This window comes from Sarcophilus harrisii, chromosome 2 (genome assembly GCF_902635505.1).
Source record: "Sarcophilus harrisii chromosome 2, mSarHar1.11, whole genome shotgun sequence".
Taxonomy (NCBI): Eukaryota; Metazoa; Chordata; class Mammalia; order Dasyuromorphia; family Dasyuridae; genus Sarcophilus; species Sarcophilus harrisii.
Genome location: NC_045427.1, coordinates 328003495 through 328019290, shown reverse-complemented (window position 1 = coordinate 328019290; position 15796 = coordinate 328003495). Strand labels below are relative to the sequence as shown.

Genomic DNA, 15796 nt, shown 5'->3' with positions numbered 1-15796 from the left:
GGACTTAGGACTGAGGGCTAGAAGTCCTTGGCCACTCCATTCATTTTACAAATGAGAAAACTGACACCTAGAGAGATTAAGTGACTTAAAGTCTCACTACTAATAAATAGTAGGACCAGGATTTGGATAATAGTTTTTGAGATGCCACTGTATCTCACCATACTTTAATTCTCCTCACAGAAGAGAAGTAGCAGAAATTGTTAGTTACCTTGATTTTTTTTTTTTTTAGGACAAACTTTCTTGTAATTTCAGCTCCACAGAAATGAAGTGGGTTACCTCAGAAAGTGAGTAGTTCTCCATTACCAGAGGTCTCAAAGCAGAGTATAAATGGCCATTTTTCAGAGATTTTGTGTAGGGAATCCCAGTTTAGCAATGGCCTCAAGTACTTTCTGCTTCTAAGAATTTGTGTTTTATGGGAAGAGCTGAGACTTCTATCTCTGAGGCTATCATGTCAACCAGTTTCACAGATCCGTAAGAATAGTCCTGTTAGCCACTTTCCTTGGCCCTTGACACATTGGCACGCTAATGGATCGAATACATTCTAACAGCCTGTCTCACAGAACTTGTGGGCGGGCCTACTGGACTGGATGATGCCTAGACTGGTGAGAGGGCCTCTGAAAGCCAAAGTGCAATAAGTACTTCTCTCTGTCTGAAATATCCCTTACTTCCACCATATAGCTTCCTTTAAAGCCCAGCTCTTTCTGATGTGCCTCCACTCAGTTGTTAGCACTCTCTTGAAATTTTCTTCCCTCCTTCCTTCTTTTTTGCTGAGGCAATTGGGGTTAAGTGACTTGCCCAGCTCACATAATTAATAAGTGTCTGAGGCCAAATTTGAACTTAAATCCTACTGATTCCAAGCCTAGTGCCATGTAAGTTTCTTGAAAACAGAGACTATTTGATTCTTTTTCTTTGTCTACAGTGCTGAGCACAGTACCTACATAGTAGGTATTTGATGTTTGTTAAATGAAAAGGGTCTTAGCCAAAAACAAAACCTGAGTTCAAAACTGTCACTTTCTGACTGTATACCATCTTAATCTTTTCTAGTTCTCAGTTTTCTCATCTATAAAATGGGGGGAGTCGTGGGAGATGGTTAGACTAGAATGAGCTTCTAAGGTTCATAAAATCCTCAGGCTTTTGTGTTGTATCTCAAGTTGGGCCTCTCTGTTTGAATTATTTGGGTCAGCTGGCTGACTGCATTTCCTTCACCAGGCCCATCTTGAAGAAAAACTCACAAATTAACATTGGCTCTCTTCCTTACTGCCTTCCTTACTAGAATCACTTAACTCTAAGAGTAGTAGTTTTTGCCCTTTGATGCCGGTGGTTCTTATTCCGCCACCATCCCCATCCCAGCCTTCCACGAGGTGATCCAGGTATATTCATGGCCATCTCCCATAGTGGTGACATTGAACTCTGATCAACTGCCCCTCATTTAGACTTCAGGATGAGTACTAGGAAAGTGAGTGGAGGTGAAACTAACCCTTTCAAAAGCGTGGAATGTATAGGCTCTTAATATAGGCCCTAGCGTCTGTAAATATGGTCCTTAGGGTGGGCTAAGTGGCTCTTGAAAGATAGGGTGGGCAGATTAGGGCCTTCACATGGCCCTGCCTGCTTCATGGCATTCCAGATGTCTCAGGAGCCTTTAGTGGAACTCCCTGCAGACCCCAGTATAAGTGTGTGTGGGAAGGGATGGGGAGAAAGGAGAGGGAGGGGGCCAGGGTTGATTTGGGAGGCTCTTGTTTTGGTCCTGTTTTGGAGCAAGTTTGTGTGTGAGCACATATTGAATGAAACCTCATTTTGGTATCTAACCTTATGCACTTTTATTTCCCCTTTCTCCCTTCTCCCCTCACCCGCCTCACCCTTATCCATATGCATGATCATGTACACCTCTCCCTTCCCATCCCTTTTCACTTCCCACGCCCACTTGCTTGCTTTCCCTCCCACCCTGCATGGCACCCACTGTCCGCCTCCTCATTCACATCCCTGCGCATTTTGTCCTACCCTGCCCATTTCCCTTCCCTGGCACCCACTGCATGTCCTGCTGCCTGGCACACCACGGCCGCCCCCAGGATCACTCCGGCACACTCGGTCCTGAGGAGTTCAAAGCCTGCCTCATCAGCTTGGGTTACGATATTGGCAACGACCCCCAGGTACTCAACACCTGCATGGAACATGGTCAGGGGTGGCATCGGGGGTGATCAATAACGTGTGTTTCTCCTTTTTCTTTTCTCTCTCTGTCCGGATCTCTCCCTCTCCCCCACTTTCCTATGTTCCTCTGGACATGTGCCTTACCTTTCTGACTGCGGCTACCTCTCCCTCTGAGGGGGATCCTTCTTTGCATCCATCTAAATTTTAAACTCCCTACCCTGGCTGCTTTTCATGGGTATCTTACTTTTTTTTCTTTTCCATTACCTCTGCACTCTCTCCTTGCCAACTTCTGCCTCTTGCTCTTTACAATATTTTCCACCTTTAATTTGTATTTCTCTTTCCTTTTTCATTCTTCTCTCTTTCCTCCGTCTGCCCCACCATCCAATAAACGCCTTCCCTCCTTTGTCTGTGTTCTACTTGTTCATGAACTGGTGTGGGCCCTTTCCTCTTCCCATCTTTCCTGCCCTCCCTTTGTCTAAATGTCACTGCCTTCATGCAGAAGAAGACAGGCATGATGGACACGGACGATTTCCGCGCCTGCCTTATCTCCATGGGTTACAATATGGTAACGTAAAATGGGTGCCCCCCTCTCATTCCTGAGGGTTGGTATGGTCTCCCGTGGCCACATACCCTCATCTCTGCCCTGTCTGAGGGGAGGGCTCTGTGAACCCAACCAGTGAGGTGAGGTTGAAGTAGAAGGGTTTTCTTGGGTCTAGGTGAATACTGAAATCAGAAGGGGTGGGAGGGATGGAGTGAATAAACACAGAGACAGCTCTTATTTTCTTCAGTTTAGCCATATTTCCCATTGTTAATTCTTTAGCCCATTAGGGGAATAAACTTGGGGGGTGGGTCCTTCTATTGGCTTCCTTTTTTGGGGGATAAATAATGCTAGATTGGAGAAGGAATGGAGTGATCTTTTGGGGAAAGAGTGTATCAGAATATCTCTTTTCAACTATCTTGATGACCCAAAGCATATGCTGGCAGTCCTGGGTTTTTTTTTTTTTTTTTTTTTTTTTTGTTGTTGTTGTTGGTTTGTTTGTTTTTTAGTGTCTGACAATATTAAAAGGGGCTTTTCCCCTCTGTACTCACAAATATTGAATATCTAACAAACACAATCTTGGATCTGGTAATAGTCCTACATTTTTGACATGAACTTTTGATCAATATGTTTCTTCTTCTTTTCTTTTCTTTTTTTTTTTCTTTTTTTTTTTTCTGTCCTGTTCTCAGGCCAGGCAGGAAACTGACATGTTTTAGTCATCACCTTAAATATACTTTAGCTTGGCTGCTGTTGTCTTTTTGCCAGTGCATCTTTTTCCCTTCTCTTATTTTTATCTCATTTCACTCCTCATTGCCCAGTGCTGAGTGGCAAGCCAGGAGTATAAAGATTTCTGTCTGTGAAAGCTTTTTCTTTAATGATTTTTTAACCTTGGCTCACAGGATAATATTGTGCTGAGCCAAAGAGCTCTCTAAGAAAAAATAATCCAGGTGTCCAAATAAAGGTGGGTTAGAGGTTTTAAATTAGGATATACCTATGAGCTGGGCCCCTGGGACAGCCTATAATTTGTTGAGGAGCTTTCTGTTCTCCCTTTGGAATTTCTCAGTCCCACAAAGTAGGGGTAAAATGAATCCCTCCATCATTAGATACAGACTGATCTCCAATAAGACTAGGTAATTCAAGAAGGTCGCAGCCTATGGAACTGATGCAGATCCTGTCTTTTGTTCTTTAGGGAGAGGCAGAGTTTGCCCGAATCATGAGCATTGTAGATCCTAACCGCATTGGTGTAGTGACATTCCAGGCCTTCATTGATTTTATGTCCCGTGAGACAGCTGACACGGACACAGCTGACCAAGTCATGGCTTCCTTCAAGATCCTGGCTGGGGACAAGGTAAGTTAGCTATGTAATCATAGTCTTTAAAATAATAATATATTTCCCAACTTAGATTTAAAACAATTTTTTACATTTGTTTTTAAAACTTTTGAGTTACAGATTGTCCCTCTTATCCCCAGCTTCCATTATTGAAGTTATGCAAAATATTTCCATAAAAGTCAGGTTGTAAAAGAAAACAGATCATTCATCCTTAAAAAAAGGTTTTTGTTTTTTTTTTCAAGAAAAATAAAGTAAAAAAGAGAGGAGGGGAGAGAGAGACAGAGATGGAGATGGAGAGAGAAACAGAGATGCTTCATTTTGTATTTAGACATAATCAGTTCCTTCTCTGACTTTGGATAGGATATTTCATTGTAAGTCCTTTAGAGTAGAATTGCTGAGAATAGCAAATTCATTTACAGCTAATCATTGTAGAACAGTGGTTCTCAAAGTATTGTCTAGAGCAGGGGTTCTCAAACTTTTTAAATAGGAGGCCAGTTCACTGTCCCTCAGACTGTTGGAGGGCCAGACTATAGTAAAAACAAAAACTTTGTTTTGTGGGTCTTTAAATAAAGAAACTTCCTTACCCTGGGTGAGGGGGATAAATGTCCTCAGCTGCCGCATCTGGCCTGCGGGCCGTAGTTTGAGGACCCCGGTAGAGAATCCTGGGGATCTTTGAAACCCTTTTAGAGGGTCTACATATTCAGAAATAGTTTTTATTTCCAATATGGTAAATGTCTATAAATATAATCCAGATAAACAAAAACGCTTTGGAGAGATCTTCAATAATTTTTAGTAGGATAAAGATACTGAAAATAAAAGTTTGAAAACCACTACCCTAGAACATTGATAATCATAGTCTTATTAGTGACACTGGTATCTGATATAGGAGTCAAGGAATGGGTTATAGACATAAGTTTCTTCAGAGACAATCCATAGCCATGAACACTTCTGTCAATTTTAAGAAAAAAGAGAGAGAAAATTAGTACATTGAATTTCCATCTTTAAACACACACACACACACACACACACACACACAAAATCAACCCTTGGGAAATGAAGAAAACAGATGAGAAATAAACAAGATGAAAGCAGTTAGCAATACAATTTAGAAGAAGAATGGAAGTGGAAAAGATGAACAAAATTGGTAAACAATGAGTAAATCTAATTTTAAGAAGAGAACAAAACAAAAAATTAGAACTAAGGGCAAAAAAAATTTAGGTTTCTGTATTCATCATCAACTCAAGAAGAATGGCTATCTGTAAAAGTAAATGATAAAATAAAAACCAAGGAGTATACATTCTAAATTAGACTAGTCTCAAAGAGTATCAACAGATAACCATTATAGCATTCCCCAGGAAAAAAAAGACCATTCATTTGTCATTTCTCCAAAAATTTACAAAGGTAACTTTGACTCTACATAAGATGTTTCGCAATAGAAGGGTTTTTACTAACTGCTTTCTTATTGCCTCCAAATATGCCCATTTCTCTCCAGTTTTCAGAAAATCCTTAATTAATCCATCTATTTCTATTAGCTCTCATCCTGTTTCTCTTCTTCCTTTTGGGACCAAACTCCTTGAGAAGGCCATCTCCTCTCAATACCTTTCTAAATCCTGGCTTTTTACTTCATTATTCAACCAAAATTGCTTTCTTCAAATTTATTAATGGTCTTTTAAATTGCCATATCTAATGGCTTTTTCTAAGTCTTCATCCTTCTTGACTTCTTTGCAGCCTATGACACTTCATCACTCCTTCCTCCTAGACATGTTCTGTAAGTTCCTGGCTCTCCTGTTACCTATCTGACTAATCCTTCTTGGTATCTTTTGCTGTATCTTCAGGAAGGTCATGCCTTCTAATGTTGATGTCCTGGGGCCCTTTTCTTCTTTATCTTACTTCACTCGGTGATCTCATCAGCTCCTATGGATTTAATTATCATCTCTATGATTCTTCTTTTTTTTTTTTGTTGAAGCAATTGGGGTTAAGTGATTGCCCAGGGTCACACAGCTAGAAAGTGTTAAGTGTCTGAGACCAGATTTGGACTTGCGTCCTCCTGATTTCAGGGCTGGTGCTCTATCCACTGTGCCACCTAGCTACCCTTATGATGGTGAATCTTAAATCTATTTATATAGCCCTAATTTCTCTATTGACCTCTAGGCTCACCAACTGCATGTTGGAAATCTTCAGCTAGATGTCCTGTAGATAGCATAAATATTAACATCTTTAAAAAACTAAACTCATTATCTTTTCCCCCAAATCCTACCCTTTTCTTAACCTCTGAAACCACTGAATTATTGTGGAGGGTACTATTATCTTCCCAGTCTCTCAGGGCTTACAACTTCTAGATGTTGTTCTTGACTCCTCCATTCTTTACTCAGTTGTCAAAGTGATCTTCCTAAAGTGAAAGTCTGACCATGTCACCTTTCTTACTCCAATGGTGCCCTATCACCTCCAAGATCAAACATAAAATCCTGTTTGGTATTCAAAGTCTCTCATAACTAGTGTCTGGTCCTACCTTTCCCATGACCCCACTGTGAATGCTGAGGTGCAGAACTTATTTTTATGTGTTTGGCCCCTGCACTGTGCCTCCCATCTCCCAATTCTTGTTATTTTCACTGACTGTTCCTCATATGTACAGTACTTTTCCTGCTTTCCCTAGCTTTCTCAAGTCCCATCTTCTAAAAGAAGCCTTTCCCAATCTCCTTTACTTTTAGTCCTTTCTCTTTTGATTATTTCCAGTTTATCTTATTTCCAATTTAGCTTGTTTGTATAAGATTTGTCTTTGTTTACATATGTTGTCTCTTCCAATAAAATGTGGGCTCCCACAACAGATCCTACTCCTGTTTTTACCTTTCTTTTATTGAGCACACTGCCTGACACATAGTAGATGCCTTAATGTTATTCAGTTGACTGATTTTCAACTAGACCAATGTCATTAATAAAAAGTGAAAGAAAAATAAAAATAGAATACACAAATACATTTTTTTAAAGTATCCCATCATGACCAGGCAGATTTATAAATGGAATGCAAGGCTGATTTAATACCAAAAAAGCCATCAATATAATTATAGTTATAAAGGAAAAAAAGTCTTATTTTTTTAAGGACATGTCTTAAACAGGAACATCTCATCATTCCTATTTATTATAGTTTTGGGAATCTTAGCAGTAAGTCATGAAACAAATTAATGAAATAAGCATTGATATTAAAGTATGGTTAAGAAATGTCTACCTGTAAATAAATTAATTTTATACATAGAAAACACTAAGTCAACAAAAAATTAGTATAGATATATAAAATGAACAGGGAACAAGATAAACTCATAAAAATAATTTGCATTTTTATGTGCTACTGTGAGTCAAGATGAATTGATAAATACTATTTATAATTCAGTTCAGTTCCACCAATGTTTTTTCAGTACTCACTATGCAAGGATCTATGTGCTGGGGATTCAAAGGCAAAAATAAAATAATTTTTACATTCAAGAAGCTAACATTCATTTGAGGGGAGGGAAGATTAGAAAAATATACACAGGTAATTCAAAAGAAGGACAAAAAGAGAGTGTAGAAGAGCTCTGTCAGTTTATGAATCTGTCATTTATCTTGGATGCCTTTTGTTTGTATGTCACATTTATTTTAAACTACACAGTTTACTAGCCCTTGTAATATATTTTCAGGGGAAAAAAGTCCATTAACAAGTAAATTAACACGTTGACTGTGACTGAAAATGTATACAACATTCTATATCTATAGGCCCTTACCTTCCATAAAAGAGAGGCATAATTTTTTTTTCTTTTTAAAATTTTTTTTATGTTTTAAGATATTTCTTATCATGAAATTAAGAAATATCAACAAACATCTCCTTTCTAATATTCAAAGAACTAAAAAAAAAAACCATATAAAGCCATGATTCTTCATAGTGTACAATGTTTTTGTGTGTATGTGTATGTGTTTATTAAATAGTATTGATACTGCCCTGCTTGCCTTTGCCCTCTTCCCTTTTTGAATTTTGTGTACTTTGGAACTATTTCATTGAAACTGTTTTCCTTCTCTTCTATCACTGTCATTAGTAAGGCAAGAAAAACAATTAGTGATAAAATTCTATTGTTGGAATTTCATTGGTATTTCAGAAGATTATACATATTTTAGAGAACAATTTAATAATATTCAAGGGGAGTGATTTTTGAGCCAGCAATTTCATGCATAGGCTTATGTTCTAAAATTGTAGGAAAGGAAGGACATATAGAAAAAGATAGTATGCCATAAAGAATGGTATGCTGGATCTGGAGATAGAAAGACATTAAATTAAATTAAGTCCTCCCTCTGATATATAGAGTTAGATGACCATTGACAAGTCAAATTTTACCAGCTTCAGTTTCCTCATTTATAAAATAAGGGATTTGAACTTGATAACTAACCTCCAAGTTCCCTTCCATCTCCAAAGCTATGATACAATAATTTGTATGAAGAAAATGCCATTTGCAATTAACAACAACAACAACAAAAACAGAACAATATATTCCAACAATTTGAGAATGACTGAATAAATAATAGCCCTATAGACCATTTTATTTACCATAATGAAATATTGCAGTGTTATAAAAATAACATGTAAAATGTGAATTGTAGAATTGTATGATGGCTGAGTGAAGGCAGTACTGGAAATGGAGTCATATTAATTACTACATTTTTTAAAGAAAGAAAGGAAGAAAAACTGAGTCAAATGAAGTAGAATGTTAGATAGGATTAGAAAGGGACTCAATTCACTAGACTTGGTGACACACACCCACAATCCCTGTTACTAGAAGATTGGTTAAGTTTGAAAAGTTCTGAACTGCAGTTGGGGTAAGAATCAATCAGATATCTGTACTAAGTCAGGCACCAATATAGTAAGCCCTCTGGGAATGTTGAGAAAGGGGACCTTGAACCTAATAAGGGTCAAACTGACCTAGGCTGGAAAAGGAGCAGATCAAAGCTATTGTGCAATCAGTAGTAGGGTGTGTCCAACACATTTCTGAGATAGGGAAATCCAATCTCCAAAAAAGGTAGTCATGAGAGGAAGAAGGGACCAGAGCAAGAGTGTATTATTTGCTTTTTTAATCTTTTTTTGATTTAACTTCATTAAAAAGCAGGGGTTGATTTTGTTCCTTGCTTTGTGTGATTTTTTTTTTTTTTTTGTGTTTGTGGATAGTTACTGAGCACTTCTCCCTGAAGAGTAAAGCGAAAGGGGAAAGCTTTTGTTCTGCGTTTAAAAGAGTAAGAAAGGATGATCCCTTAGCCGATTTGTGAAGGGCATACCTACTTTTCTGTTAATTTGGATCTCCCTGTTATGCCATGTGCCCAAGACCAATAATCTAAATTAGAGTATTTTTGTTGTCCCTCGTGGCCATAATTACCATATACCTTCCTAAAAGGCTCTTCTCTGAGTGAACAGTCCTATAAGGTGTAAGTGTGAATTGAAAATGGTTGGAATTTTTATCCTTCCTAGGAAGTGTTCACATCAATAATAATCTTTTTAAAACCCTCTTAATTTGGACAGATCTAAAGAAAATGGAATCTCATTTAAAGTTTGGTATTGAATGAGACTGATTGGATGATATATTTCTCAGTATTGTCACATGATCCAAAACTGGGACCATGGGAGGTCATTTGATCTCTGGAGGAATGAACTTTGAATCTGGAGACATAGAAAATTGCAGGAAGTGACTTGACCTGTGGGAGGCAGCCAGCATTGGTGACCATTGGTCAAGGATGGTTATATCCTTTTAGTCTATCCAATGAGAAGGCTCTAATCTTTTGCTTTTAAACCCTGGACAACCGGGAAGCTTGCCAGGTTTTAGGAGCACATGGCGGGATTTGGGATGGCTCCCAGGTGCGTTTCATCCTCTCCCTGCAGGGATTAAATAAATGTTTTCTCTTTCTACCTGATGATGTCTCTGATTAATTGGGAAGGGGGTCTTGCACCCCACCTGTCCCCACACAGTATTTTAGTGTCAAGATATTCTTGGTGTTCTTAAAATCACCTCATAGAGAAGACCACTTCTATTTGGTCTTCATAAAGTCTATTTGAGAATCAGGGAATGTTGCTTAAGTTCTTGAAAGAGGTATCTCTATTTCCCTGTACCTTTTAATAGAACTGTTAATTTTAAGGTGTTTTTTTTTTTTTAAACAATAAAAAATGAAATAAATAGTATTATGCCTAAATCATATGCAAAACCATGAAGTTCAAACCATTTCTACTATAGACAAGGGGCAGTATTGCATTTATTTGTAATTTCTTTTCTTCTTGGCTCATACAGATATTTTGTCTCTACTTTAGTGTTTCAAACCTTATGAATCTTGCTTTTATATATTTTCTTTCTAATAGAAGTTACTTATTACAGTGAAATGCTTGCCTGGGAGGAGTCCCCTGCCTTTCTTCCCAACTGCTTTTTGTCCTCGACCCCTAAATATCCTTCCTTCTCCTTCCTATCATATTTCCTGTTAAAAACCCCAAACTTACTTTACCCAGGACTAGACTAAACTATGTCCCGAACCTAACCCCTTTCCAGGATATCATTCACAAAACCAACCAGTCTAATCTTGTTCAGGTCCATTCCAATGGAATGTGTACTTGGGCCACACCTTTGGGAATCTAGCCTCTGGGTCTTTAGAATTTATATTTCCTCCATGACTCAGTGATAGTTTTTCAGTAACTTTTCCATTGTTCCTTTCAAAACTGTTTACCTCTTCCCATCTAAACATGATTTTACAGACTTAGATTCTATTCTTTCTTAGCCTTCATCCTCCTGGAACGAAAGATTCTAATCTTTTAAATTCTGTGAGGGAAGTCACAGGGAAAGGATTATTCTTCCGTTTTACAAAAGACATTTAATTACCTTGTTCCCTCTGAATGCTCCCATGGAATGCTCCATGTTGTTATGACATGGTTGTCAGAAAACTTGGGACTTCAGTGACACCTAAAACACATTAGTTACATTTCCAGCCACCGGGGTTCTGTTTTGATCTCTAACTTTACAATGGAAGGTCAGATAAGAGGAAGATAATAAATTGGAATCCATAGAACAGTCATGACCTGGTCAAATGACTATAGAAGGTGAGGAATAGAGAAGAATGTAGGCTGGATTGAGGTTAGAGGCAAGAGCCAGGATCATGCCCCCAGAGGAAGAGTTTAAAAAAAAAAAAATCTCGTTTTATAGATTAAGAATTAGCAGATTTACTAAAATTTACTATAATACAAGGAGTGTAATACAAGTGGCTTGACCAGGGTCATACAGCTAAGTGTCGGAGGTATTTAGGCCTTGCACTCTTATCTACTGCACTAACTAGTTGAATTACCTAGTTTTGGTTTATCCTAATGTACAATCCTGCCCTTCCATATATCACTCTTTGATTATACTGTCAGGTACAATATTTGAAATCTTCCCCAGGACCACATTTCTCATGTTTTTATATCAATAAGGAAATTCAGTTTGTTTGGACTACTTGCATCAAATGCTGTAGCAAAACACAAGTCCATTTTTCTTTAGAAAAGAGATTGGTGATTTTTCAAAAATGGCATGTCAAGATTAGTAGGTCCTGTTCTTCTGTTGTGTTGATGATAAGACTATGGGGAGGAAATCTCATGAGCAATGGGAAGAATCATAGAAGTGGTGACTGTAAGCCTCACAAAATCCTCAGCAGTCATAATGTAGGTAGGTGATCTCTATTATAGATATCGCCTGTAACTATATTTCTTTGTTTTCTTTGCAGAATTATATCACCTCGGATGAACTACGCCGGGAGCTCCCTCCTGACCAAGCAGAATATTGCATTGCACGGATGGCCCCTTATACTGGCCCAGATGCAGTGCCTGGTGCTCTGGACTACATGTCCTTCTCCACAGCCCTTTATGGCGAAAGTGACCTTTAACCTTACTTTTAGTTGCCCTACCACACAAATCCCCTTTCTTTATTACCATACAAATCCCCAAACTCTACCAGGGCTCTTCTTCCTGTCCAGATGCACCTTTCTTTCTGTATGCAATGCAAGCCCTTTCCCCAGCTTTGCCTCCTTTGTTGGTCTGTCCTCTACCTTCTCCTTACTTCTCCTTTCCCCACCAAACCCTGGGGTTTTTGTGTCAACTCACAGGTTCCCGTCATCTTCAGGGATGGGACAGACATTGAATCTTCCCACCCTCTGAAAGTGGTAACAGTTTACAAAATTATTTTCTGCAAAAAAGAAAAAAAATGTTTAAAAAAAAAAAAACAAACCAAAAAACCCACATATTTTATTATAGAAAATAAAGGTATTTTTTCTCCACCTGACTGAAATGGATAAGGGGAAAATAGAAATATTTGCACCACATGTTTTGTTTGTTGTGACATAGGAAAATTAAGCAAGCACAATGCGACATTCCATTCTTTTAAAAAAATTATATCTATATATATAATTTTTTAAAAAAGAATTTATCCTATCTGTTCCATCTTTTGTGTCCATTCCTCTAATCTCACACCTTTCAGTGGGGGGAGGAAATTTTGTCAAAAGACACACCAGGTGCATGTGTGTTTGCTTGATCACTCGTTTCATGGAAATATTTTATGATATTAAAAAAAAAAAAAAACTTCAGATAGCTGTTTTTTAGAAAGACAAATAATTTACATGGCTTGTCTTTTCATATTTAATTCCAGAGATATGATGATCAGTTTCCTCAGTGCACAAAATATTTTTTGTTTTGTTTTGTTTTAATTATTTTAAAGTTGTCTATTAAAAAAAAGATCAGGACAAACTTGCAAAGAGTGAATGACTTTGATATTGCTTGTCACAAACCATATTAAAAACAAAGCAGCATTCTTATGATAACTCTTTGCTGTGTCATATCTTTCTGCTGTTGAAAAATTGCATGGGACCTCAGGGAGGTATGTGATACTAGAACAAAAACACATTGTTTTTTTTCATGCAGATCCTGAAATTATAGTGCAGAGTCCTGCATTCTGTTCTGTTTGCTTTGCGTCTTTACTTCCCTGGATTAGGTTCTCCTCATGTATAAATGGAGCTGGGGAACTAGGGAATTAGGGAACTGGATAGAAGTTAACTATCCTCCTGAAGGAATCCATATGTTGTTTGACCAAAGGCAAGCCACTTAATTGCTCTTTTTTTCAGACAGTTTGCTAAGCCTGCCACCTGAATTGGTTGAAGGAGTGTCCACAGTCACAGTTCCCTACACTGATGAATTCATAGGTCTAATCCTCACTCCACCAAATGGATATTATATCTGCCCCAGTTACATCATAAACTTAAATGAAAGTATGGTATGTTCCAGTTTCTTTCTTAAATTCATGGGAATGTATCCCTTCCCCCACATGGATGATTGAACCTTAACTTTATTGATTTTTCATGATTCAACCAACTGAAGAACTTATTGATTTGGTAGAATAGTATTATACGAGATGTTTTGAGAGGCTACAGAAGAAATAAACTTAGCAACTGAAAGATACATCATACTTCTGTCTGAAAGGGTTTTTATAATCTTGGGATTTGATCATTTAGGTACATCATAATATGCCTGGGATATGTGGAAACAAGTCTACTTCTAGAGATAGTTGACCTCTTGTTAAAAGAAAATAATTCATATATAGTTTAAATTTGTTTGGCCTAGAGTCAGAAAGACTTATTTCTTGAGTTAAAATTCAACTTCAGACACTTAAACTGTGTGAGCCTGAACAAAGTCATTTAACCCTGTTTGCTTCAGTTTTCTCCCCTGTAAAATGAGCCAGAAAAAAAAAAAAAAAAAGGCAAATCATTCCAGTGTCTTTGCCAAGAAAACCCCAAATGGGGTCACAAATGGTTGAATAACAACACAACAAAATTCACTCCTATGTTGGTGCAATATATTCAGACCAGGAATATTCAAATTATCCTACCTCTTCCAACTTAGGCTCTGCTGTGAAATCACTGACTAATTCCAGTGAAAATAAGTGTTGTGGGTCTCACTTTCATCATTTGAAAATATGTGCAATTAAAATCCCCTTATTTTTCCTTCCTTGATATACTTCCCCTTGTCCCAGGAAAATTTTTCTCCCCAATAACCTGTAGAGTAGAGGATTCATGTTTTTAGGCTTCTCAACCTGAATCTTTTTTTGGGGAAACCAACTTGTGTCTTGTGACACATTTGTCCCTTAGAAACAGAAGAAACTACTTTCTGAAGGTCATATCCAGTTTTTTCTTGCTCTTTTATACTTGCTGGAGTCGAGATTCTGAGTCCTATGTTCTGATAGGAAGTTACTGGGCAACTGTCCCTTCTGAGTAAGAACTAATTAATTGTCCTTTTCAGCTGCTTTTGGTAGTCAGCAGATTTCTGCTAAGTCTTAATACAAATAGAAGCTGTGTCCAATTATTAGCAAGCCAGCAACTAATTAAATAAATTCTGTCCCACTTCCCTTCCACTAATAGTTGAGATACTGTTTTGTGCATCACTGATGACAAAGTTGTAATTTAGGAGTCAGGAGGTATGAATTCAAATCTTGCCTCTGACTTCCTTGTCTATGAAATACAGGATAATACTTAGGCCCCTGTACCAAGCAAATTGATAATAAAGATGCTTTAGCACTATAGAAGCACTAATTTTAATATTATATTTTACATTATATAATAATTAAATCTCCAACATAATGTACTAATACTTTGTATAATATTTTATGTCATGTTACATAAATATGTTTTAGCTCTATAGAATTATATAAGTAATATGTAGTATGGAAGGGAAAGGGGAAATTTATTAAGCACCTACTATGTGTCAGGTATTCTGCTAAGTGCTTTACAAATAGCACCCTGGAAAGCAGGTGTAACATGTATCTATATGTTACAGTTGAGGAAACTGATGCAAACAGAGTCACAATTAATTTGTCTAAGGCCAGGTTTGAGCTAAGGTTTTCATGCCTAGTGTTCTTTGTACTGTTCCTCCTAGATATCTAGCCTATTAAAACATTGTATATCATGCCAGGAAGCCTCCACTGGGACACCCTGTGTCTTTAACATTTTTGTTACTTTGATAAGGGTATAGAAGCCATGCCCATGAAATTAGCAGATGATAAAGCTGAGCAGAATAGCTAACATAACAAAGCAATCTAAAAATTGGTTTAAAAACAAAAAAAAGCTACATTTAGTAAAGTCTTTCTTTTGGATACAAAAATAAGCAACTTTGCAAGTATAAGATGGACAGGAAGTCTGAAAAAAGCTGGTGTTTTAGTGAATTGCAAGCTTAAGTCAGCAAAGATAACATGATTGTTGAATTGCAGTAAGAGGAGGGGGCTCAGTTTCTTACGATAGAGTGGTGATGTCATAGCCCACAGTAATCTCCAGACTTAATCTAGACAGGGGTCCTCAAACTTTTTAAATAGGGGGCCAGTTCACTGTCCCTCAGATTGTTGGAGGGGCTGGATTATAGTAAAAACAAAAACTTTGTTTTGTGGGCCTTTAAATAAACTTCATAGCCCTGGGTGAGAGGAATAATCGTCCTCAGCCACTGCATCTGGCCTGCGGGCTGTAGTTTGAGGACCCCTGATCTAGAAGATGTGTTCATTTGTGAGGATTGCAGAAAGACACTGGTAAACAGGAGAGTATTCAGAAGTCAGGATTTAGTCTGTGTTATAGGAGGGCTCATCAAAGGAAGAAGATTCATCATGGGGCATGATAGCTGTCTTTAATATTTGCTCTGTTGACTTTAAAAGGCAGTCTTTGGGCCAACGGGTAGAAATAGCAGAGAAGCAAAATTTATCTTGAAAATGGAAAAGTATCATGACATGTAGAACTGC

The 15796-nt window shown here is 37.7% G+C and overlaps 1 protein-coding gene across 3 annotated transcripts in view; it reads left to right on the top strand.

The window, feature by feature from the left end:
• Nucleotides 1-13479, top strand: part of ACTN1 (actinin alpha 1) — a 130139-nt gene extending 116660 nt beyond the window's left edge. Inside the window, exons 19-22 of one of the 3 annotated variants that reach the window (XM_031952793.1) lie at nucleotides 2067-2147; nucleotides 2645-2710; nucleotides 3873-4031; nucleotides 11757-13479. In XM_031952793.1, coding sequence (XP_031808653.1) covers nucleotides 2067-2147; nucleotides 2645-2710; nucleotides 3873-4031; nucleotides 11757-11915 — 465 coding nt within the window. In that variant the 3' untranslated portion in view covers nucleotides 11916-13479. The remainder of the gene's footprint in view (nucleotides 1-2066; nucleotides 2148-2644; nucleotides 2711-3872; nucleotides 4032-11756) is intronic. The other 2 variants (XM_031952795.1, XM_031952794.1) reach the window with 2 other exon arrangements.
• Nucleotides 13480-15796: the final 2317 nt, after the last annotated feature.